The sequence below is a fragment of the Ptychodera flava genome, chromosome 9 (assembly GCF_041260155.1).
Source record: "Ptychodera flava strain L36383 chromosome 9, AS_Pfla_20210202, whole genome shotgun sequence".
NCBI lineage: Eukaryota > Metazoa > Hemichordata > Enteropneusta > Ptychoderidae > Ptychodera > Ptychodera flava.
In genome coordinates, this window is record NC_091936.1 from 24,367,218 (window position 1) to 24,394,819 (window position 27,602).

At 37.1% G+C, this 27,602-nt stretch overlaps 1 protein-coding gene across 1 annotated transcript in view; it reads right to left on the minus strand.

Moving 5' to 3' along the window:
* Positions 1 to 423: 423 nt before the first annotated feature.
* LOC139140454 (glucoside xylosyltransferase 1-like) overlaps positions 424 to 27,602 on the minus strand; it is a 43,662-nt gene continuing 16,483 nt past the window's right edge. The window contains exons 2-6 of the mRNA XM_070709741.1: positions 8,366 to 8,507; positions 7,514 to 7,648; positions 6,460 to 6,802; positions 5,208 to 5,380; positions 424 to 4,951 (exon numbers count right to left, since the gene is read on the minus strand). Of these exons, the coding sequence (XP_070565842.1) occupies positions 4,811 to 4,951; positions 5,208 to 5,380; positions 6,460 to 6,802; positions 7,514 to 7,648; positions 8,366 to 8,507 (934 nt within the window). The 3' untranslated portion in view covers positions 424 to 4,810. The remainder of the gene's footprint in view (positions 4,952 to 5,207; positions 5,381 to 6,459; positions 6,803 to 7,513; positions 7,649 to 8,365; positions 8,508 to 27,602) is intronic.

Here is a 27,602-nt window from a genome sequence, read left to right on the forward strand (position 1 = left end):
CTCGATAGTACACATATCACTTCATAAAAATTAATTGTCGTGGAAGAAACAGTTCTTTTCTATAGATTTCCCCCTTCCTTATTGAAGTTTGCTATACAAAACACCAATAATAAGCCTTACTACACTCCCTTCAGAACGATGTGTTTCTATTGGTTTTGTTTTGAGAGAGAGCTTGAACGGAGAATAGCGCCCCCATAATACGTATTACAGTATCTCTTGTTTTTATGCGCACGAAACTAACTTTGCTGAACATACCGGCCATTTGAAGCGATAACAGCTGTGAACAGTGGTAATATTTTGGAGGATTTTTAGCTCAAGAAAAACTCAGCCTTAAATTTTTTTTCCATCAAATCAGGTGAAAGCGGCCTGTATTAACAGAGGTGACAATAAATACATTTTTCCAAAATCATGAAAATTGACACATTTTTGCTACAAAAAGAGAGAATTTTTTTATTACATATATATGAATCCCTTGTGATGACATGGACATAAAGAGTACTATATACACATCTTTGTCATTCTGAAGAAAATATTTTTTTTTGAAAGACAATACAGTAGTTGAGATACGGAAATACAGGCAGTGTTACACTGACGATGGAATTTTGACTGCTACACAGAGGTTTATTAAAGCATGACATAAGGAATGCAAGTAAATTAAAATAAGAAAATTCCCGACAAATGACCACAGATTAAGAACGATGAAGAGAAAGAAACAACCACCTCCACAATACATCTACACATACACCCAGTGTACACTAAATGTACACACAGTTTCCTTTTAGTTTTCCCCTTCCTGGCTACCCATTAAAACATGTATATTAAACAAATAGTATAACGCCGTGTGCACACAGAATTGCAACAGTAATTTGAAAAGTGGTGTAAATTTTAGATATGCAGTGCCATGACCTGTGACCTTTACAAAGGCTAAAATTCACCTCTGACTCTCTGAAGGGGGTTGAAAAATACATAATGGAATGATTTATCAAAATAGTAGTATTACAAGTGCAGGTACTTTCAAGGGCCTGATGAGCCTATGCAAAGGATAGGTCACAATCAATATCAAGGTCAAACTTTAAGGTCAAAGCCATGAATATATATCAGAGGTCATGTCAGAGGTCGCATGCAAACAAACTGCTTAAATCTCTACGTATCTTCAATAGTAATTTCTATTTTGTGTAAAAGTTTTTCTCTTGCACACTTCAATAAAGTGACATTTTGCAAACAAACTACAGATGCTTGCTACAGACTCACTTTGTTTACTGAAAAACCCACACAAGGAATGTAATGGAACATTTGAAATCTATGCATTGTTGAACATCAATGAAACTAGCGACAAACTTCACTACCTACGAATAAAAACAGACAACTCAAAAAGTCTTTAAATATAAAGAAAATAGTAAACAAAGTAACGTGTACAATGTAAGCAATATAAGAAACAAACATGCATCCGAATATCAAATTCTGACACCAACACAAATCTAAATGCAAATGTGTATACCATTAACCCCTGCTTCATCTCAATAGGTCAAACCAAATCATGGTAGACAATAGGAAGAAACCATGTCATGCTAGACAAAGGGGGAGAAACCCCATTGTACAGGATGGATGGAGTAATACAATGGTGAACCTTCAGCTTGTAAATTTACAAATGTATCCTTTTAGCGTGAAGCAGTATTAAGCTCCTAATTCTTGACCTTGGCATTCAACAGACTTACACGGATTCAAATTTGACATGGGAATTGTGGGTACACCAGTGATAGAAGCACTGGAGTATATTATGAATAATCATAAGTGGTGCAAAATTTAAATTTACGTGTACACAAAAATTACATAATTTTTGAATTGCTGAATCTGTGACAATACTGGTAGTTCGTATCATTAAATGATATCACAGTTGTTTTATATCATCAGGTAAAACTCCCTGCTTTGAAATTATCGATTGCTGTCAGTCAATAGCTTCTAGAAAGAAGATAAACAACACAAAATATGTAAATATAATCGTAATAATGACCTTGCTGATTTCCTTCCTTTTATTTCTATTTCACGTTTTTGAATTAAAATTCTTTTTTGACAACTAAATTTCTGAAGAACTGTAGTGGCATATCACACTCACTACACTTCATGTGACGGAATTCATCCCACTGTTGTCTCATTCAAAAGAGACTGAAGTCAAGGGATGTTTACACTACAAATGATGACTGGCTAACTAAATAGGGTACATACTTGCATCTGACCATCAAATCAGGTGACTGACATTGAACAGAATTCCAACACAAATGATAATTTGCTGATTAAGATGTGCACATCAAATCAATCAAATTCTGATCATCTTTGACCTTGCTTTTATCTAATTGGTTTAATTTGATGAAAATATCAATTTGAAATATTTTGGTCCATATTTGTCTCAAAGATTGATTTACTTCAAAATTAATATATTGTTTTATGTTTGCTTAGAATTCAAATGTTGGGCAGGGGAAAGGACAAACACAGCCCTTGTACGTTGTAAAGTCATGCTGCCTTCATTTTTTCATTCTTTCAATTCCGGGGGTTATCTTGTTTAGCATTGTAGATCAAGTATGCTATTACCAACCTCACTGTGAAACTATTTCTCTCTACAACAGTTTGCTGAGGCTTGCAAACAAGACATATTTCTTGGTTTATTTTCACATCAAGTGTCAAATATTAATATTTCTGCAACGACTAAGGAACTATTTGAGGATCAGTGATAAATTTCTGACGCAGACTGAGGTGGAATAGACAACACACAACTACAGAAATGGAATGTTTTGACCCATTTGCACTGTGGATGAGACATAAAATAAACAGAATACACTTGCTAATTTCTAGGAAAATAACTTTCCCATTCAGCTAGTTATCGGTTCCATTGACTTTCTCATTTTCAATATTTGAAACTTTGCAACACAGACTTCTCTGCACACCAGCCCATGCTACATACAATCAAGGATGTCATCATGATCATTACAAATTTCTGAAAAATACAACATCAGCGTTTCTCAATTATACTCTTTTCTTCATAAATCTGATTATAAATATACTGCACAGATTCAAAAATACATAATTAAATCTATACATTGAGCTCATCTGTACTATATTACTTTCATAAACCTTCATTAAAAGCTGCATTACCAAATCAGCACGTCTAAGTCTCATGATCTGGTCACATGATCAAGATACAGTAATCAAGGCTTGATGTGTGATGGCGGCCAGGTATAACCTAATGGTATTACTACGTGATAAAAATCTAACCGGGAAAAAAATTGCTAAAAAAGGGACACTATAAGTGTTTTTTACTCTGGCTATTAAACAGTATGAAAATAAAATGCTATTTCTCCAAAATATCCATAAATTTGTGTCTGAAAGAGCTAACATGATTCCTACGATTATTACTGCATTTCACAATGTTTCTTGACTATCTATGTTGTTGTCATGGTTGCAGAGGCAATCACTACACAGCTAGTGATAAATCCTGATTTTGTCTGACACTCAACAAATATAGAAAAAAAATATTGTACTGACCAATCTTCTCGTCTTTTCAAAGCGGTCAGATAGTTGTCACAAGCTTTCAAGTTGTACCAGGATAAAAGTATCATATTACTGAGAGACAAGACTTGGTTTTGAACTTGACAAGGGAGTGACCAAATTATCAATTGTTCAAAGTGGGAAAGTGTCTTTGGAGGGCAACACAAGTAATGTTTGAAGCACACTGCAATTGAAATTACACATAGCTATTACAATCTTATTGTTTTAAAATTGTAGTAGTATTTATATATGAAGACCGGAACAAATAATGCTTATTTGTCAAGTTCTTGAACTCAATAGTTCTTATTCAGTCTGGCTTCAGCTTATTCTACGTCTTTGCAGATAATTCATAGATCAAGTCCCTCTGCTTATACAAATCATCACATGGTCATGATTTCGTGGGACAACTCTTTGACTGAGGTCACCTTGCCCTTGAATATCTCAAATAAGATGTGATTTGACATCGAGTACGGCTGAAGATCAACAACCTGTTAATGCCTTACTGGACATTAGCATTGCATATGACCTTGACTTTTACCCAATCCCAGCATTGAATATGGTGTCATATTTACCTGACTCCTGTTGGCCAGTAACGAAACACATGATCTCATTTTGGCTGCCTGGTAAATTCAACTGTACTTTATTACATATGGCCTTGTGTTTATCAAACCCTGGTATTCAATAACATTACACACCACTTCATATTTACCCCTCCCCCAGGGTCAGTGACATTATATATTCCCTCACTTCTATTCAACTCAAGGTAACCAATACCCTCATGTATTGTATGGCATCAGTTTGACCCAACCTGGTAGTCTATAACATTCCATATGGTTTCATTCAATTCGGCCGAGTGGCCAATATTGTTATGGCTTCTCTTTGGCCCAGTCCTTGGAGGTCAATAACACTTCAGAAGTTTTGATATGGCCTAAATTCAACCATGTCCAAGGTGATTGATATAAAAAAGGCATTATGTATAAATTTGTCCCAGTCCGCCCCTGGAGGTCAATAGCACTCAAGCCTCACATAACCCCTGCCCCCAGGTGATCGATACCACTCTAGCATTATGCATAACTTCACTTTGACTGAGTCCCTCGTTTTCAATGTTAATAAATTGTAACCCCAACAATGACCAGGCCATCAGAAAAAGTATTGCTCTTCAACAAACTCCCATCCCATCCCGCACATTGGAAAACAGACTACTCTGCACAATAGGAGAATTAATGCGAAAAAAAAATAGTAAAAAAAATAAATCTTTGAGAAATGTCTGCTAACTGATATTCATGACAGACTGGACTAAGGTTTTCAGGAAAGCATCTGTAAGTTTTCCGCACGGTGTGTTCATTGTTGCCATGAGACCATTATTCATTGGCTCTATCAAATTTTCCCTTGGGTCTTCTCCAAGTTTGTACTGAAAGAGAAGAATTACATAATATATTGAAAATTACTGAAACTAAACCAGCATTCACAAACAATTTTCTTCAAAAATGTCTACCTCTGGAATATGATTGCCACCCATGAGCCAGGCTACTTTACAAAAATGGAAATCATTTCTCTCCATGGTGACTGTTGCTTGGATACTGGGCACTACCTCCTGATTCGTTCTTGCTATGGTGATAGTTGCCAGGATACTAGGCACATGCTGTAGGAGAGTAGAGCATTCTTACCTGACTCAATGCCTCGTAAATAGACCTGAACGCCATCTGTTTTTCGTTATGAAAGACACCGCGGTTGCCATGGACAACTTTGATGCCTACTTGTTCAGCTCTTTTACACAGACTGGAATACATGCAGTGGTCTGGTCTGTAATTCCACTCACATGGATATACATACAATAGTTCTGAAACGGCACGATAGACACATAGTTTCAGTCAACATAAAAGGAAGATCACTTTCAAGAACTTTAACAGATGATTTCATTCTTGCTTTTGGATGATGTCAAACAGTGAGCTCCGATATTGGCAATAAATCTATGAGAAAACCTGAATCGACAGTAAAGGACACTCACTGTATTCTGCCTGTCACTAATGTTGACTATGAATAAAATACAATTACAAAAGCGCTTCCTTTAGACAGCTGGGATCTTTTAAAGTTTATTGAAATTGCTATAATTGTGGGTGATTTCCAGCTGGACCAAGACTAGCAGTTGCTCCACAAAACAATCCTTCATAGCTTCATACCAAGTTTCCAAATCTCAGTCAATGCTAGGGTTTTGTTGTTTTCCTTTTGCTATTGTTGTATTACAATGTTTCCATAGTTGAATGAAAATTCATATATATATATATATATATATATATATATATATATATATATATATATATATATATATATATATATATATGTGTGTGTGTGTTGTGTGGGGGGTGGGGGATGTTTAATTAGCTTTGATGGAAGGATGTTTAAGTACATGTTGACTGCATGCAAGATCACATCTGATCCCCAAGTTTCAGTACACAATAAAGCCCTGCAGTGAAGAGGAGTTCTCAGGCTGGAAGTAACTGATAATTGTAGCAATTTCAAGTTACTTTAAGCAATTTCACTTGAACTTCAAAATGTCTCAGATGCCTAGACAGAAAGCTCTTGTGTATTTTTCTTAACAGCTGTTGGGAAAACCGCTCAAAAATACATTTGAAATTAAATATTCACGTGGCTGACAGAAAGGCATTTAATGTAAATAGTGTAAATTTTGTTTTACCTGACACTGTGTGAGAAGAGCCAAAGGCTCAACAGTTTATTGAGTTTAAATACAAACTAATAATAATAGTAAAGGCATATCACATCGAAGTACACCACTAAATCTCTCTGTTGTCCATCAGTCTGAATGAGTGTTGGTTTGGTTTATTTACACACATTTTACCAATAGGCAATTAAATTTATGGGAAACACGATTGTAAACTCTCAGTGCAGAGCTAAACTCACCCGGATGAAAATGGAATAAAATATTCAGCAAATCCTGGTCACCCCAGGTGATTTTTAACTTGTACTCTTTGTAAATTGGAACAATTTTTTTAGTCCAGCCAAATTTGCGTATCCTGGTCAGGTTCATCAACATGACCCCCGAGTTGACCCCGGTCTCTCCGTAGTAAGGGTGTTGGGCAAAACGGTTGTACCATCCGATGCTCAGAGCTTCGTGTTCGGGAGTCATTGCTGCTAGCTGTGTGTCATTGAATTTGCGGAAGAATTCCCAGATTTCATCAAGCGGGAACAGGAAGAGGACATCAGTGTCAACGTACAGAAGGGAATCAACGTTTGTGAGGACATCCTGCAAGACAAAATTTGAGAGATTGTTGGCTTGAGGAAGATTTACATTCCAATACATGCACCAGATCACAGATTGTCGCACATGTCATGCACTTCTAATGCTGGGCGATGTTGGTGAATACATGCTGTAGGTCAAGCAGAGAACAACGACAGCATAGAAGTCTTCTACATGAATTTGTATCAATTTTATTTATCTAGAGGACCTTAACTAAAAACACATGATAACTACAGAATGAACTTTTGATAATCTCATGTATATAACAAGCTACAGTGGGAGGCACAACTCAAATTAAAGAGGCAAATGTACATTATGTAAAAATTATGATGTAAATATTTGCATAGTGCATTATTATTGAAATATTCTCTTTGTCCATATGAATGTGAATAGGATTATGTAAGAAATAAAGGGGGCAGTAGTCAGTGTCCCTTAGAAGAATATTGGTAAGAAGTAACTTATGTCTCAACAGTTTCAGAGAAAGTGAAAAAAAAATCTTGTGTTCTCTCATCAATGAATGTACAGTGAGTTTGAAACACAGAAACTCACATCTATTGCTGGTTTAGCACAGTGAGTGTGACGCAGAAAAAAATTATCGTCACACACAGTACTATCATCTCCGTTGCTGGGTTGGCAGGTGAGTGTGAAACAGAGAACGTTATTGGCACACACACACAGAAATTAATCTTTGTAGCTGGCTTTTGATATGATACTTACGGGGAGGAAAAGTCTCTGGGATGCACAGGGTTTGAACAGTTTTTTCCACTCTACAGCATTCTCACCAGGCGGAAATGTGATGCTGTGGATGTCGTAGTTGATTCTGGACCTGTACTTTGGCGGCCATTTTTCTAACTGTAGACATAAACACACAGAAAAAATCCACACAGATATCAGAGTAGCAAATAACCTCTTGCCAGGGTCACGTAAATTTTTGGGCGGTAAGCTGAAATTTATCTTTATCTGCCTGGATATCATGTGGAAATAATTGCTTAATTTGTGGTTTGCCAAAATCAGAGGTTGGGGTCATTGGGTAGTATGCAAGATATAATTATCAGGTTATTTTACCTGGGAGGGAAATCTTTACTAGGTACCCTGCCAGCTACACTGTTGTTACTTACCATGAATTTCCCACATTGCAGATATCAATTAAAATGTCAATGATAATCCAGTTTAGATTCTCATGATAAAGGGAAGATGACAAGTTGCAATGGTAAAATGATACCTGTAGTTGTGTGTAGAACTGTGTAATGCCAAAAACAAATCCATCTGTTTCTGATCATCACTTTAGATTCATGGGCGTTAATACATCTTTTGCCTTCTCTGCAAATTTTTGACAAACCCTCATCATAGTTTTTCTATTTAAAACTACAGCTAACATACAACCCTAATGCTTCACATTATCAAATCTGTAAAGCTTCCCTTCATGCTCATAAAATGTTAGAAAGAGAAACGGAAAGTGGTTTGAAAATTCAAATTCAATTATAACATTGCATGGTTTCATGAATATTCCAACAAAAATGCACAACATTAGTCAATACTTGCTCAGATTTACAATGTCAATACACTTACATCTACTCTGAAGATATCATGCAAATCATCTTCTGCGAATATGTGGAAGTGTAACGGAGCCTTGGTGAAAAGGACGGCCGACTTCAACATCACCAGCGTTTCGTTGGCCCTGTCTCCGCAGGCAACCACAGACAGATGAATTCTGAAAGTTCAAGAAGGAAAGTGACGTGTAAGAGAATACAACGATTACTTTGAATGTATCATGATCATAAAATATCACAGTGACTGGCTGATTTGTTGAATTTCCACTGGCAGCATCTATTGAAACTTTACCAATGTCGGACAGCTGTGTTTCAGAAAATTGGTACTTTTCTCTTCATATTCAGCTGTGCAGGGAGAAGAACAGATTACTTTTGGAAACAATCACAGATACTATAACTTATCCAAAATATGTCTGGTGAATCCAAAATATACACTTCTCATTTTCCAAAACAGGACCCTTAATGTTCAAATTATCAAACTCTACATGTGGTTGTGTTATTCAATGAATATGGTAAGTTCTTCCATAATTGACTTGCATGGGGTAACTGTATGGTACCAGATACCATGTGTATGGTACTGAGTACAGTATGACTTGCATGGCAGGATATGGTACAAGGTACTGTATGATTTCAACAGCCTATCAGGTTTCCGCTTTTTACCCAATTACCTAAAAGTTTAACAACACTAATGCTGTTTCTTTCACCTCTTAGATGTACAGTATTTACTATTTCCAGTTTAACAGAAAACATCTGGTCATCTTGCCTCACACAAAAACACTGTGTACCATTTTAACAACACTCTTGAATCCTCTCTGTAACTCCACAGACCTCTCATTTAATATCTCTGCACTATGTATGACCACATTACAGTTTTAAACAATATGCATGCCATACACTAAGCTATAATTCTACATCAGAATGAACAGCCCATGAAACCTTTCATCATATCAGGGATAGTTATGTGAATATTTCACATGTCTCATCAAATCCATCAAGCGCAGCTGCGACGTAATGTTATCATATCTCTCATATCAGCATATAAGAGTCACAATTACAGGGTACAGACGACTTATTACATTTTGGAACATTTTAATGTCATATCAGGTGAAAGGTCAAACAAGGTCACAAGTGGGTCACTGACAGTTGAAAGCATACCACACCACTCAAGGCATTTAAATCTTTTCCTAGGGTCTCTGTTTAAATGTCTGACATATCTATGGTGTTTAGATTTCACTATGACCATAATTGGCAAGAGACAATGATACTGTTTGGCTTGAATATTGTCTGAAGGATGTATTATTTCAATTGATGATGCTCAGAATTTGGCATTTTTGAATCATACCATAGTAACAAGCGATTCAGTTCATCTGATAACTGTAAATTTTAATGTTTGCAGGAGTTGCACCCCTTCAAATGTATCAGAACTATAATTTTTATATTTTTCTCAAAAAAACTTTTTTTGGGGGAAAGCACAAAAACACAATCTACACTGGCGAATGAAGGAATTAGTTTTCCCATGAAACCTATTCAACTTAATAGGTATCCCAAATAAAGCCATTGGTTTATGAACATGTACCTTGCTACACATTGTATCCTGAATATCATCACAACTTATCACAAACTTGTTCAGCTATTAATGTTACTAATTAACAGTTCTTCAATTACAACAGCACCACACAACCTATTTCTGAGATGAAAAATTCTTTTGAATTCTTTTGAAACTGGTGAGTTTGATGTCACAAACACTCATGAATCTGACAGGCGACAGATCATGGAAAACTAAAAAAAGATATACAATGACATTCCATCTGCAAGACACTGAATTATAGCAGAACTGAACCTGAGACAGAGGAGTAAAGTGCAAAAAATGCAACAACTATGTACAGGCTTCACAATTGCTATAAAGCATCCTGATACATCATTGTTACAAAAATAAATCTCATTCTTGCGAACCAGAGCATGATTTTCACTCCGCAGACCTACGCAAAAATTAAGTACCAAGCTGTTGCCGTAAAGGGATGTGTGGTTTACCACGATGATAAATCTTGTTTGCTGCTGAAATTCCTGGCATTTACAAAGCCATATTATGTTTTCTTCCATGTTCATCAAGGCCACATGATATATGATATACTGCAAGTGACATAAACAAGTTAACTAGTAATCGCAGTATACTTGCTTTGATAATTAATTTTCCTCTTGTGACTTACAGACCTGGCTTACAGAGGACAGAAATACTTTGTCCTTTGATATCCAGGGGGGATAGCAATATCTATAAACAGCAAACAATGCTGATTGCTCAGTTAGAAGCATACCCCTCCTGACTGACACAGGGTCTAACAGTAGATGTGAGACTGGTATGTGTACACATGTACACATCGGTGGATGAGTTGTACGGGGTGTTGTTTGACAACGACTACACATGTACATGATATAGTAACACTGCCATCAAGGGCAAGCATGACTGTTTATCAGATGCATGAGAAATACCAGAGTGTTTGTACCCGGGGTTTGTACAGAGACTTGTAGGGGAAAATATTTGGTCACTTTGCATATACAAGTTAGCAAATAAGCTGGTATTGTTGGTAATTAAATTTTGTCTGGTCTATTTTTATAACATGCTGTATGTAACAGTTAGCTTGTCTCCATCATTGAACAGCTTTCCTCTTTTCATAGATAACATCTGTTGGTGACAGAGCATATATATTGTCTGTCTGACCAAGCCTAGATCTGTTTTAAATTATTACCACCATGTCCCATGAATTCTCATTGATAATACTGCTGCTATGTTATTTAAAAGGGCATCTTTATTATCAGCTAAAATCTTTGGCACAGATTAAGAGAAGACAACTTTCAAAAGTGAAGGAAGGACTGATTATCATGTACATATACACAGTCAATGTCAACAAGTACTAATATCAGATTCAGAACCAAGGGTTGAGGACAGCCCCCTTAACACAGAGTCCCCTCCCTGTCTCGTATCACCAGATTGTGCTCATATATAACATTATTATCTACAACTGTGATGACATGAGTAGGTATGGAAGGGGTGGGGTTGTGGTATATGGATGAGTCAATGTTATTTGTGCGATGGCTGAAGTTCTCAACTTTAAATTGAGGCAGGGTGTTGGTTTACTGCAAAGGGCCATAAAACAAACTCAATTATCATGACCAGCCAACTGTATCAACACACGCGAATAATATTTTTGTAAATGTACAAATGGTAACAGCTGCTACTAATAAAACTTTCACTGATTTTCACTCATTCAACCTGAACTTTGTAATTTTTTTTTCTGATATGCAGTCTAGAATGTAGCTACTTGTTGTCCTGGCTCTGGAAACTCTACAGCTGGAAAATAAATGGTAAATTTCAAAACTACACATACTACATATACACAGTCAAGAATCTCCCTAACCAAGCATGGTGACCTTAAAATTAGGTCATCGTTGCAGCTCACCATGGTTCTGGCTTTATGGGGGTACTAAAATCACTGAGACTTCAAAGTTCTGGAGGCTTCTGGTAAGACAGTCCTACCACTGTTGTCAACACAAAGTCTTCATTCCTATGTTTGCACATCATAAAATATGTACATGCACTCAACGATGTTGTTGATGGGCCAACAGTATCATGGGTCATAACTTGAAGCAGCCACTTTCACTTATCGTCCAACTGTTCGGCATATATTTGTGCAAGCAGCTCACAAAACCCAATCAATGTGCTGTTACCAACTTATACACAGGGTGTAAATCAATATCCAGCCAGCCCCTTAAAACAATGCCAGTGCTCTGAGAGTATAACAATAGTTGTACTGACATATTGTCATATTCTCAGAACACTGTCCCTCCATCACTGGTGAATGGACAGTGTATACACTTGTGGAGTCTTTATGCAAGATTGCATAGTGAAGGGCTTCCTATTGTTTGATCCTTGTAATCATTGTTCAGCTGATACAGAAGACTATGACAAAAGCAGAGAAAGAACAGTTTAGCAGTATATTCTTGGAAGAGCCATGAACTTAGCTACCTTGGTGTCCTGACTTCCTGTTCGTGTCTCCCTCCATTGGCAGTCCACAGTTTCAAAATAGTCCACGCTGTACACAGTGGCACACGACCTCAGCAGTTCTTGCTTGGCCTTACATTGTAAAATCGGTTCAGAGCACCCTAAGAGATAGCTCATCACCAGGAGTGCTGAAATTTTGACATGTTTCCACATGATTTGTGTAATAATGCTTTAAAACAGCAACGCTGTGACGGTCACAGACCAGGCTGTATGGATAACATGTGTTACGCATCAGCCAACACAACAGCATTGGGTTGTGGTCTGCTGCTTTGTTATGGTAAACAATATGCTAATAGCGGGACATGCCACTATTATGCAGGGACCACAGCTTCACTTGAAGGGACCATCAAGGAGATGCAGTTATGGTTGCATCAAGTATTCCAGGTTCATAAAACACTGGGACTGAGTTTAAAAAAAGCAGTTAACGTGCATAATTCACCCAGGTTATTTGAACTTCAATGTAAACCACCAACTTTTGTTTCTTATGGATTTCTCATTGTATTCAGTTGTTCAGTAGAATTTCTAGCCAGAATGAATCAAGTAAAATCGAAAACCTACAGAGCATAGATACTTTAATATTACATGATTCAGCATACCAATATTCAACCAGGTAAATGTTTAGTATACTAAAGTCACAATGTGCTTATAGTGAATGTCCGTTATCTGTGTTGCAATAAAATAAGAGCAACCAGAAAGGAAAAATGCTGACTTGGGGCATGGAAGAATGTGACTCGAGGACAGACATTCAGACTCTCAAACTTTAACAATATTCTTTTGGCCTACCACTTGTGGGGGCTAATTTTGAAGCTCATGGACTTCATAAAGTTTTCACCAGCTCAATTTTTCAAAAATCAGAAAATTTATTTTTCCCATAGAGCTATACACCTGGATGGTGGCCATTTTGAATTTCAAATATCAGTAAGTGAATGGCAATTTGTTTCTCTAGTATCAAAATTTGCACAGAGACCCTCGATTTTCATCCTGATTTTGAAAAAAAAGAACCGTTAAAAGTTCACTTGAGTGAAGTTTGCAAGCAAAAATCTTTAATTTTCGAGGTATGAACTACCTTCATATGTTTAAAATGGATTCATTTCCCAAATCAAAGACACTGAATAGGTGAAAGATCCACATATATATCCACATCCACATACTGTATCATAGGAGCACCTTTACATTATTCTAAGTAACAAATTTCTCTTCAGTTTAATGTGATATCACGGAATTGTCAATCTCAGACCTTCACTTGTGTTACAAAAATAAGACAAATCTTACTTCACATATTGCGACAAATATACAATAACCCCTTCATGATATCCATTGTTACATAATGTGTTCTTTAATATTAACAGATCATTTTATTTTTAGTTTGCTACAGAGGAAGTATTAAATGGCGGTAGGTGCGCTACAAGTCAGTGTGGGCTTGATAATAAAAATACCATCATGTTTATCGTACAAGAGATTAATTATCAAGCATACTTATATATTCTGATACAAATATACTGATTTATCATTGACAAATTGCAAAGCCAAAATACTGCATGCATGTCTGTGTTCTTTTCTATTTCTTTGGTTTCAATAGTAGCTTCTTGAAAAATGCAGTTGTTACCAAATTCAGCTTTCTTTCCCCCGTATTTAACAGCACGTTAAATATTGAAAACTTTCACTTGCTTAATTTCCTAAAAATTGTAACGAGCAGAAATAGATGTTTGATTAAGTTTTGTTCAAATAACTGCCAGTATTGAGAGTATTCACAGACACATAAACTTCTATGATGTGGGGCTTTTTTGTGAGAAAGTTTTCAGAAAAGAGTCAAACAGTAATTTATTTTTGGGTCAATGGTCAACCAAATGCTAGATCCCACGGGAAAACAGCCTTTTAGTATTTTCTGTGAGATTTAGTTTGTTTAGTCCTGGGATGAACAAAACACAAATCAGTGACAACTTCCGTGACAGAACGCTTCAAAATCAGTAGCATCATTCAGTGAAATAGGTGTTAGAACATACAGCCTGGGCCCTGAATACCCCAAACACGGCATAGCTGTAAGCCACCATGCAACTGGGACACCCTTTTTTCCCTGTGACCTACTGACAAATCTCTCTTTGGCTTGACATCCGCTGAGTAAATTTCCTGGCCTCTGGAGTACTGGTGATAAAATGCCGGGAAGTGTCATTTTATTGCCAAAGCACTGACCAGGGGAATTCTTATCCAACTAGTAACAGACCACTTGAGAGATTCCACACATACTTGACTCCATGTACTACATGAGCTTCTAATTTCAAGTATTCTTTTAACTGTTTAAAGGGCCAGTAACTCTAACTTTTGAGGATTTTTTCAATACTTTTATTTTGTATTCGACGCACTTGATTCTACACCTAGAAGCACATTGAAACACCCACTATTTAGCTTGTTAACATGGCATCTATATATCTAAAATGCACTGTTATTGTTTACATTTGAATTCTAGTCCGGACCAGAATCCACTTTTCAACAATAACAACGCATTACAGTAACATGTATATGATGAGTTGACAAGCTGAATACTGTGCATATCAACATGCTTTTGGGGTCAAACAAGAAATTATGGTTGACATTAAAAACATAATATAGTGAACAAATCATCAAAAATTAGCATTACTGGCCTTTTAATGCAAGTATGGGATTACAAAATAAATACAAAATAATGTATTTTTTGTGCACTTGCATGTTTACAATTTACTGTGTGCTCGCTTCAGGTTCATGTTTCCAGCCATAAAACCATTCAACATGATTCTATCGAATGATAATACTATACTACCAGTATGTTGGTCATGAAAAATTACTGCTCACCGGCTTTCCTCCACAACATGTATATAATGTTAGCATACTATTCCATTTTCAAATACTTAAAGCTTTTGCTGCCCTGATTTGCTCTATGAAGCCATCTACTGGATGTAACATATGTTTACCACTGTGTGCTTTGGATTGATGACATATGGACAGTGTGTGGTACTATATACATATACCTGAAGTGCTATTAGTAGTCTGTCGGATGATGTAAAGAATAAGATATATATGTCATGAATTCTCAAGTGAATCTGTGTGGTTCTGTATCTCAGGTATCTATTGATCCTCAATTTTTTCACTTTTGTGAATCTCAAACGTATGAAGCTTTTCTTTGGGATTCAATATACAGTTTAATTTGATCACACAAACAACTATGAAAATACCCAGGGATGCAGACACTGTAATACAAAAAGTTATGAAAAGTGTCTGGATTTTTGAGTATGTAATGTAATGATTGTTTGACCTACACCTAACAACATTTTGTATCACAGTGTAAGGGTACATGTATGTGTACACTGCACTCAGGCCCTCATTGTCCAGAGTCACATCTCTGTCTCACAGGAACCGAACTGTTTTTCGTTGCTACCAATGCCTTGCTAATCAATGGCTTGCGCCTTCACACGTCCATGCATTTCAACAAGGCGACTGACAGCCAACAAGTGGCCGAGCACGAAAAACAAGAAGACAAGTTCGGAAAAGGGCAAGAGGCATGCCTCTTCGGCAGCATGAAATATTACCTTTTCTTTTCGGAGTATTGTTAGTGGGCCACAATGGCTGGATCAGGCAGATTAGGGCGTACATGTATAACCTTCTGACAAGCTGAGACGTGATGTTACACTCATAAGTGACAGTGTGGAGGTAACTGTCAGAGTCTAAATTCAACGACAATATACCATTATCCCTACAACCAGGTTTGTTATTGTTACATGGCACTTTGTTGTGACATGCCTCTCTGTTTTGAATGAAGGACTTCAATTCCCGCCACTAGGGTTTGGTCAGTATCATATGAAGTCATTCCATTCAGAATTTCCTACTATAAAAATAGTAGAAAGTGAGCAACCAGCTGAAAATTAGTCGAGAAGACCTTAAACGCATATCATTAGCATCTCATTGTCAGCTACATGGACTGTGTGCCGAAATTTCCTCCCACTGCCATGTTGGTCATTAGCCCAACGGGTTTATGGCCCTTGCCCTGAGCTGTTCATGTTACCATCAAAGCTAGTTGTGACGGAAAATGTACCTGCCTACCTTTCCTCATTTGTCATCTCTTCATGACCACTCAACAGAATTCAAACAACTCTTTCGATGTATTTTTTAACCCTCCTTTATTTTTATTGTACCCTTCTGAGAACCTTAGAAGTTTTTGTTGGATATCCCCTCCTGCTGCCAAGCATTCAACATTGTACACACCGATCTTCTGATCTGATATACAGGAAAAACATTGGTTACTTTCTATAAGTCTGCCAAGTTATTATAAGTGTCCCAATATCTGTCCATTAGGATTAAGGGAAACATTGCGATGGAATATTATTTACCCTCCTATGTGCCAATTGTTTTTATTTCAGTCTAATGTAAGTTATTACTGCACTAACACAAGTAAATCTAAGGCTCTGCAGAAGATCCACCCTTGGATGAGCAGAGACATTTATCATTGCAATCATACCAAAATGGTATGTCTAAACTTATCATAACCATTGTGGGGGAAAAAATTGATGCAATTATCCCGTATTATGAAGTGTAGCAAATGTGTTTATAGTATATTGCCCCTTTAATAAGATTACCCTTTTTTCAGTCCGACAAAACTTTTATGAAATCACACATGATGAAAATAGTGCACTATTATGGTAGATTGCACCTTGGGGACAGATATCAGGACTCTCAAACTTCTACAATTCTTTTCTGATATACCGCTTGTGGGGGTTCACTGTAAAGCTCTTGGGTAATTTGTTTCTCTAGTATCAAAATTTGCATGGTAACCCCAGACTTTTATTCTTGATTTTGAAAGAGAATAGTTGAAAGATTCCTTAAGGAAATTTTGAGCAAAAGTTTAAGTCTTTCACTTTTGAGGCGCATACTACCTTAATAAGTAATTTTTGGGACAAATATTCAAATATAATTTTTGGGCTCAACACACTTTTCAGGACGAAATGTACATTTTACATTAGTTTCTTCATTCACCAGAAAAGTCTTGAATGTTACTTGTTTCATTCATAATCATTTAATTTTTATAGTTCACGATGCAATAAAGTTTATTTCATTATATCATTTTTTCAATAAAAGTGCATGTCTATAGAGTGTGTATGCAACTGTTGCTGTGTCTTTCACAAAACTTAAGGTGACTGCCTGTACCAGTGATCAGACGAATTTAGCCAATGCAGCATTATGTAAGCACAGCCTGGGTGGGCGGTACACCTTTCCTGCTCCGTGTCCCTGCACACATTCAAATCTCTGGCTGACATGGCCATCGGACATGACAGGTGTAGCTCAGTCTATTCTTGGAGACTGTGGGAACTTCCGCTGGATGTTACAGCAGAGATGACTGCCCCACTCTGCATATAGAAGACATTCAGCAAGTGTGTCATTGTCCCCCCCCCCAAAAACAGGCACAAAGGGACCAGCACTCCGCAAAGTTTTGCTTAGCCACACTATTTGTATCAATGGCATTCTTTGCTGGCCTGCTCAATACAAAGCAGATTTTATTGAAAGGTTTTGTTTGCCCGGGTTGTGCTGAATATCGTTGAGTGGCGGCAAACAATGCCATTGGGAAGCATTCAAGTGCCGTTAGCCGGCTTCATGGACCATGTGCCAATATCTTCCAACTGCCCACCCTGCTGTTGTGAGATTTGAACAAGTGCAATCTTGCTTGTGAACACATTTATCACTAGGAAGAAGGTTTAAAGAGCTATTTGTATTTTTGCTATTGCTATTAAAATGGATATTAAGACACACTTGGAGGCACTAAAAATATTTGCTGTTCGGTTCATTTATTTGGGCAGGCCCATTCCCCAGAGGACTGCATTGGTTTAGAGACAGACTCTAATAAAAGTTTGCATTTCATCTGAAATACCTTTCATTGAGAACTTTAAACACTGGTGAAGTTGTTTTTGTATTGGCCTTGTTTAGCAACCTAGTTTACATTTTGAGTTGATGTTTGATGCAGCTTGGATACACTAGTGTGTAAAGATGTACAGCCTGAAAGTAAGTACTGGGGTGGAACCAAGTGAACTATTGTCAGCCGAGCAAAAAACCATGCAAGATTGATTGTGACCCGCACCATGTTATCACCACACACACTCGTGTAAATGTCATCTGCTGATTAAATGACTTGCCACCAATATTCAAGGCTTGCATTCAGAGAGATTCTGCCTCTGATTGGCTATTGCCATGGCACGGCAGTTCGGGTTTACATCTGCAAAATTTGCCAAAATGACAGGCCTGGTGCAAAGTTGTACTCCTTGAATTATAAGAACTTTGGATTTGAAGCAGAGGTTTTCATGGAAGAAAGTAAAGAGTACGATAAAAAGTAAAGCAAAAACTCTGTGACTTGTTCATCTTGTAACGCACTGAAATTTAAACGAATCTACAACAGCAGGAGTATATCAGAAAATGGCTAATAGTCGACAATCTGTGTTTCACAGGTGGATTAATTTTTACGCTCTATGAATGTCGCTTTGCTTGTTTTGATTTCAAATTTTGCACAAAACCTTGTTTATATTCCGGTACTCACTCAAGCATAAGTTACGTTGGTCTGGATGGGGGTCATCAGTAAATCTACCCGCTGGCAGAATGCATTCACTTTATACAAAGTTTTTCAGGTCTAGGAATCACATCATTGTCATACATCCGTGAGAACTGCAATAAAAAGCTGCGATGGCTGACACACCAACAACTTCAGTGTACCCATGCAGTCACACGTAGCATCAGAAACAAAATGAAGTGTATGTTATACAATAAAATATTTCCTTCCATTTCCTTTCCTGAACGATTGCCAGAAAGCCCTGTAACTTGTGTTATTTCTGAACTCATGAAGTACACAGAATAATATGTCAACTATATACAGAGATGGACCATTCACGTAGAGTATTATTAGAAAAACTAAGGGTAATACTATGTTGTTTGTCAGCTCTATCTCGGACACGAATTGAATTATTTTATTAACTCAAAACTTTCCAATGAAAACGAGGCTAGCAGCTTGAACACAATGTCAACAAGAACTAGGGAGAGAACCATGAATAAAAGGACTTTTTTTGCCAGAATTACTATGTACACCCCATGATCAAATTACATCAATTACGGTACACTTCTTATGATACAGTACACTTTTCTACATTCAACAGATAATCATTTTTGCCCTGAAATCTTGTATTGCAGCAAATTTCTGTGAAATTTCAAAATTTCATGAAGATTTTTGTTGAACAATTTTGGTGGGAAAATTCTTTTCAAGGGTAGAAACCTAAGCTGCACCAGATTTGTAAACAGATACAGTACAATTGAAGGATAAGAGGAAATCACAAACTTGCTGCATTTTCAGAGAGAGCTCTCACGCACTGTTTAAACATTCTGATTCTTTATAGGAGAGAGGTCACGCTTTTATTTTGACACGTACTTGATCACCCAAACCATTTGCCAAGATGTGAGAAGTGTGAAACGGGTTCTGTTACATACAAGATCACCTCCACAATTGCGCATACATGGCGCAGCACACAAAACATGCATGTCTTCAGAGGTGGGATGGGTTGCAAACGGCTTAAGTTAATATCCCCCAACATTGACTTAACAGTGCAATTTGACATTCATGTACTCCCTGCTTTGTTGACAGGGCCAAGTTATTCATCCAGTGTTTGGCGATAATATGGAAGTCTTCATGAGAATGGTAGTGAGAGCAATTTCACAGCTGTGAGTGAGGAACCAAGAGACACAGGGAGACAGCTTGCATGGAGGTCCTGGCTCTATGAGTACAATATTTATGCCCTGTACCAATGCATCATTTCCATGTGTCTTTACAAACACACAATGCTGTTTAGCCTTATGTACACACATGAGGGCATTTGTGCAGTCTAGTTTGATGACGTCTGGCTCTCATACTTTTTATAGATGTGCAACAACAGAATTTCATGAAGGATTTGTGAAACATCCTAAGTGATAATTTTTCGAAATTTTTTGTGAAAATCAATGTCGAATGATACCATTTCTCCTATACCACTATAAAGTTTTTTCAACTTAGAGAATATCATCTTTGATAGATCTACAGTTTGGGTTACTATCCTCATCCTGGCAAACACACAATTAATCTGAAAGATAATCAATTTATTACCATATTTCATTGCAGAAACTGGTTTGTATCCAGTTCTAAGGCCTATCTCCTGACAGTTGTAAGGTCATCTGTCCCACATTTACAGTTTCTTGTTTATGTGTCCAAGATACATTTGTTTACATCCATTTTCTACATTCAGGACATCCATGCCACACTGGAGAATTTGATAGGAGACATAGCTCCCTGGGCTTCCTATTGGTTTCAAGTTCTGCAAACCTAGATAACACCAATTCCTGGACAGCTCCCCCTGACAGTGAATTAAACACACTATGGAAATTTATTAGTAACTCGCTAACACCCTCCTAATCACGTCGGTATCTTTGCCATAACAAAGACACCTCTCCAGGATAGTTGTCGGGAACAAATCCCTGCAAATACACGGCAATTACTTTGATTAGTATTTCTGTCTCTTTAAACATAGACACATATGTGATAGCATAGATAACATATGCCACATGGTTAGCTGCCCCACTTTCCTAAAAGATTTCATTCATTCAGCAAACATGATACTCTGAACCCATTTCATCAAGCGGAGTTCAGTTTTCACTTCTTGAACGCATCAACTGCTCTGCTATTCTGCCTGAAGTAACAATCTCCACACTTCCATCGCTGTTTCAAGAAGATATCCTTGCATGGACATTGGCGGTACCTTTGAAAATACTTTCATTGTTTTTGCACAGTGAAACAGATTAATTTTCTGTTCTTCCCCCCTACAGTAATCTGAAATTAAAAGTGCTAGCCTTACAACATTGTATAAAATACAGTGTTATTCTTGACAAATAAAATCTACTCTGTACTAAAATACAGTTATGAACACAACATATCATACATGGATATGTATAGATTGTATTGGTATTACGAGCAGAACAAGAAAGTGTATTCCAAAAACAACTCAATCACTGGCGTCTGTCATTTCTACATTATCCATTTCCAAGAAAAGTGTACCAGCATGCAGCCGTTGCATTTTCATCAAAATGGGGAAACTTCAGTGACATTTTTGATTTCTTCATTTTTTTAAATGCGTTGTGCCATTATATTGTATTTCATCAATCAGTTTGAAAGAATCTGCAAACCGAAGGCACTGTCTTTGTTGATCCTTCTATGTGAGTCACAACCACACCCTTCTTATAAACATATATTTCAATGGTCAAATTTGCAAAGATTGCTGGGAGTTTCGTGTTTCAGACATGCTACATTGTCAAAGGTGATGAACCTTGGTCCCTTGAACTTTCCATCAGCCTAGGGTCAAATGTCATGAATTCTTTACCCATAAATGCACCGGGGTTGTGACCTGATGCAACAAATTCTAAAAGTTAAACATACCAGAATTGATTACTGTATCGTTTTCTGCATTGATGAATAATTTTTTTTTGATACACTGATTATGCAAATCTTGGTTTGGGGTACTGCAGAGGGCAAAGGAATGGCTAAAAGGTCATGTCAAGTATGTTGCATGCACTTTGACACTGTGCCTTTTGGCCACATGCAAAGATTACAGTTCTCATGCCAGCAACTTATCAACCTCACTGAAACCTGGTATCAGAGTTGATATAGTAAATATCAGAATACTTAGTATGTCTAGATAAATGCACATGACATTGTGGAGTAATGGATGACCTTGGGTCAGGAACAATACACATGTATATGCACAATATTATAACATTCAAGACCCGCCAATATTAATATGGTGCTGTGTGTTTCATGCTTGATAACTACAAATTTAAAGTCCTGATTGATACATTGAATGTATAAAACCAGCATTTGCCACCTTGAATGATTTCACTTTTACCTGCTGTATTTGCCTGACATCATCAAGTACATGTGTATGTGCAGGCATATTGAGTGATTTATTTCACCAATAATCGCATTGCATTGTATCAACATAGGCATTTCAAGAGCATACAGTAAATCGTCAAATTATGTGATTGAATTGCTTTCGGCGTTTGCAGTTTCACTGACCTGTCATTACTTGTAGAATTGGAAAACTGTTTTCATAATGAGAGGAGAATTAAACACTAATGGCTTTCAATTTTCTTTTCAGTCTGATGACCTTTGACCCTGTGATTAATCTCTCAAAAGAAACGGACCACATACTAATACCAGAGGTTTAATATAGTCCAAAATACAGCAAAGAATGCTGTGAAGGGTTTAATAGCTACATGTAAAATTGAAAATTGGGCAACACAGACTACACTAATCTGGTAATAACAGTTTATAGTCTATAAATTCGACCTCTCCTTAAATGTAGTTTACCTCGGGTGCATACTGTAAGGTGGGTGTGGCTAACAACATTATATATCTTGACTTTCTAGGCCGCTAATAAGCCAATTAATAATGTAAAAAAAACCAGAATTATGCTAGAAGTACCTTGCAGAAGGAAAAAAATTCTGCAGGATAGTAACTGACAAACTCCATTAACATTAAATCATTATAGTGATGACAAAATATTTTTCCGTACATGGCATTACGAAAGCTTTTGCAAACTTGAAACTCTATCAAATGTTTACTTTTGAATTCAAGCTTAAACCCTTCCAATGACAGAATTGGCATACTGTGAAGACACTGAATTGACACATGATGTTCTTGCATCTCCACATAAGTGTACACACATGTATAAGGGTTAGAGACCTTTTTTTCTCAGGTTTCTTGAAGATAGGCAGGGAAGGGTGAGATTATGAAAGTGCATCTATGGCCAAGTTTCCATGCATTCAAGCTCTTTATCTGAGATTACGTCATGATCTGTACAGATCCCGTCAAATCATTGTTAACTAGCGCAGCATTCAGCTACACTGAAAAGACCTGTATTCTTGCTGCCCTCAAGGAACACAATCCTTGCCTGTACGTAGATAAAACGCTGATAGAATGTCTCTGAGACAATGAATGCGGTTTTGTCTGGCTCTGCAATTAAGGTGAACACCTTGTGCCCTCTAGGATTCAATATCAGCAACTGTAAGGAAACATGTCCAGATTGCCTCATGGTTGTTTTCTATGGCCTATTTGGAAATGGTGCTTTTTCCTTTTCATAATCCTTTTTTTTTTTAGCCAGTGTACAAATGGGGCCAATGTAAGGTGACACTTATAATAAGTGAAATGGGTGGTGACCAACCTATGTTTTGTCATAAGATCCGGGTTAAAGACAACCAACATACGGATGTAGATTATCAAATATGATATCACACACAACATTGTTAGGATAGATGGCAGCAAGATCGAGTCCTCTTTGATTTTGCTGAGATTCAGCTACACAGAGTCTATGACAGCCTAGCTATATATACATGTAAAGGTATTAGCAAGAAACTGAGATTTAGTTTGATCACAAATCATACTGGTTTATTGCATGGCATTCATTTTTAGAAAACCAAACAACTGTAACAAACCTATCACCACGAAAAAAAAGCAACCCATAGCTTTGATTGTCTGGTCATTCATTTTTTGGTCCATTGGCAGGAATCCAGGATAACAATCTTTACAATAAGGTGAATTCTATTTCACATGATGCTGATGCAATGAGAACCCTGGATCTAGGGTACTTATGGTAAAGCCAAGGCAGAGACCCAGATGTTATTTGTCACTGAGGGAGAAGGTGGGCTGTAACATACGAAATATTATTTAAAATACAGATGAGACATAATGGTAAACTCATCTTGCAAAAAAAATTCTCACAGGGCAGAGCATTATTTCCATTCCACTTGATGCTTTGCAGAAATAAAACCTGTTTTGCTGTAAACCCTCAAGCTGTTACAGCAAAGAGGTCAGTGGTTTGTGACTATGGGGAGAAAAACGCCTATCATCTGTGCATGAGCATTTTATGATGATTCAAAATGAGAAGACATGAGAAAAGAGAGGAAAGTCACAGAAATTGGGAGTTTGTTAGAGGGAACTTCCACCCATAACAGCTACTCAGTTGATGCGGCACCTAGATATATGGTTTTGCAAGATGAAGATTGTGCAGATGCAGGCAAAAACCAGTGTGAAAGTCACCCAATGGGATTGATATATGTGTGCGGTTCCTATGCTCTAAGGTAGCACCATAGACAACAGAACAACAAAATCTTGAGTCTATACTAGCCCTTACTTGATTCATTTAGTTTGTTTCGAGATGAAAAATCAGACACCCATGTGAAACTTCCAACAAAGATATCTGTGTTTTCTGTCCTCTAAGGTAGCATGAGTGAAATACCTTATAAATTTACTAAACTGACTTTTACGGCCAACACTTGTGATTTTTTTTTGTTTTCAGGCGGAGCCCACACATGTACTCAAGAGACCTTCAAAGTTTGGTGCAGTGCAGTACACAGAGTACTTCGGCCCTACCCACTCACTAAGTAAATGTTTGAAGAACTTCAATACGGAATAAAAGGGGATGGCTGGACAGACCTGTGGTTTTAACTGCCTGCCCCTGATCAGCCCTGAAGGCCATCTCATGCAAACACTATGGATGGTAAATAAATGCTCAGAGGGGAGGGGTACATTGGATGAGTCCAGTGGTATGATTCTAGGGAAAGAAATCCTTACGTGGATCCATATATCAACTGGTTTGTGTGTATGTTAAAACTTTCAAGGCACCATTATTGATATCACCGGACATGAATGGTGAGCATCATCCATGGAGCTAGAAAGAAAGACTACCTCCATGCATCATCAAGATGAGTGATCAATGAGAATAGCAGGACAGTAAAAGCCTTGTTTGTTTGTGTGAGTGCCAATCCTAAGTGAACCGGGGAGAAACTGAACCATATCGAGCACACCATATGCACATGTATCTGTTCAGTGTACAAAGCATTGTGCAGTAGAGCTGAAAGATGCCTGGTTACATTTCAAATTATCTGTATCGTCAGCTTGCAGACGTTTCTCTGATGTGATTGTGAGTAAGTAAGTGCGCTTCACCGCACTGACTGAGGAAGTAAAATATTTACCGGCAGAGAGAAACTTCATACATTCACAAGCCTGAGCTAAAACAAATCATGCAAAACTTTGCAAGGGGCTGGTTTCACATACACACCTGAAGGCAATCGGGTCAGTCACAATCAGGGTGCGCTAGAGTGTGTCACTTAGGTCAAAATTTCAAGTTCATGATAACTGTCCAGTTAAATAATATGTTGAAAGGTTATGGTATGGGGCATATCTTCCTAAAATTTGGTGAAGCAAACTTCGTTAGTTTTACCACAGTGCACATTGTTTTATATGGTCGACGCAGTGTCACGGACGCTACAGAAATGTTGAACATGAAACACAAATGTCATAATAAAATTTTAAACAATGATTTGTTAATGCTTTCTTATGTTATTACAATATAAAAGATGCATATTGGCATTAAATAAGCTATACTTGGTATGATTTACTTAATTTTTCCATGAATAAACACAACCTCAAGTTTAGTGAGAAATACAACAATATTGATCATATTTTTTAATAGGACTTTCAACTTCTCTATGTCCTTCCGCTGGTATGCTGTACTTAAAAGTTTTATTGCCATGAATTAACCATGCTATAGCAACAATATTAATACCATTCAGTGTAATCAAAATGAATTTCTTTCTAAAATATTTTCTGTATAGTATGACATGTAATTTTGTCACGGACGCTACCAAAATCAAATTTGAAAGTTAGGTCAATTTGAATATAAAAAGCAATCAACAATCTGGTTTTTTCTTTCTCTTTTCTCCAAAACCTTTCTCTATCAAACATTTAAATTGTGAAAATTGTGTCAAAACATTGACAATTTCTTTAAATTGAACGAGAAAGCTATGGCGACTACTGCAAAAATCAGTTGGAGTTTGTGAAAAATGTCTATACCAGTAATAAACTTTCAATACGTCAAAAAACACAGAAGTTAACATTGTTTGTGCCTTACTTAAAGTGTAAAACCAAGATAAAAGTAGACACCTAGATCACGCTAGAACGACAGGTTGTTAAACTTTGACCTGTGGTCCCACAATAAAATTTGCTACAATGTATCTGACACACCACCCAAGAAATCCAAATGGCTGGCATCTGTTCTAACACCTGTCAGGATGGGGCGCACACACACCTTTGACCTCTGTTCTATAATATATCTGTACTCTCTGACGAGCGTAAAGTTGGCGTCATACTCATCCTCAGCCTCATAGGTCACGCGAAAATGAGGATGAGAATGACGCTACAGCGTCAGCTTCACCGGCGTCACATCTGATTATTCCTGAATGCGTCTGATGGAATGATAAGTGTAAAAACAACTTTAAAAATGTGCTCCAAGTTTCATATCACCGTAAATATTAATTAAAACACAGTGGTATTTGCATTTCATAAAATTTAGTTACCTCTCCTCTCAATACCCGTTTCTCACGTTGTAGTTATAACGCAACATTCTTAGCCCTTAATTTCCTTAAAGTTCAAAGGTTATATGTATAATACCTTGACTTTTCAGGCCTCAAGTCATAGTTATACAGGTTAGTTGTTTTATATGTCTTTGAATAATCAGGGCTTTCATATCACCTCTCATGGTGGCGATTTTTACACATTTCAGACCATGTATACCTTTTTTGCACCAATTTTTGGAAAATCTTAACACAAGAGTTAAGAGGATACCAACAAACACATCTGCGGATCCATGGACTGAAAATTACGAACATTTCCAAAAAACTAGTCCATATGAGATATTCTAACGATAAAATATTACCTGCGAACCAGTTTTAGGATTCACAAGAAAGTTGAGAAAGAATGGAGTTGTTATTTTCTTATGTTATGGGCGAATTTTATCATTTATCCATCATTGGGTAGCGTATCCTCCGCAATATTTGGATACAACGCTGAAGCTGATGCTGAGTAGCGTCATTTTAGCGTCAGCTAGAAAGGTCACCTGAGGATGAGGATGAGGATGAGGATGACGCCGACTTGACGTTCGTACTCTCTGCCTCATAATATGTGAAAGTGGTAGAGACAGAGTTAACACAAATGTCATTTCTTACCCCCTTGATTTTTTAAAATTCAAAATGTGATAACAAAACAATAAAATGTGGTGGTAATTTCACATTTAGATTGGCTTACAATCTGAAAAACAATGTTTGCATTTTATTGTAGCAT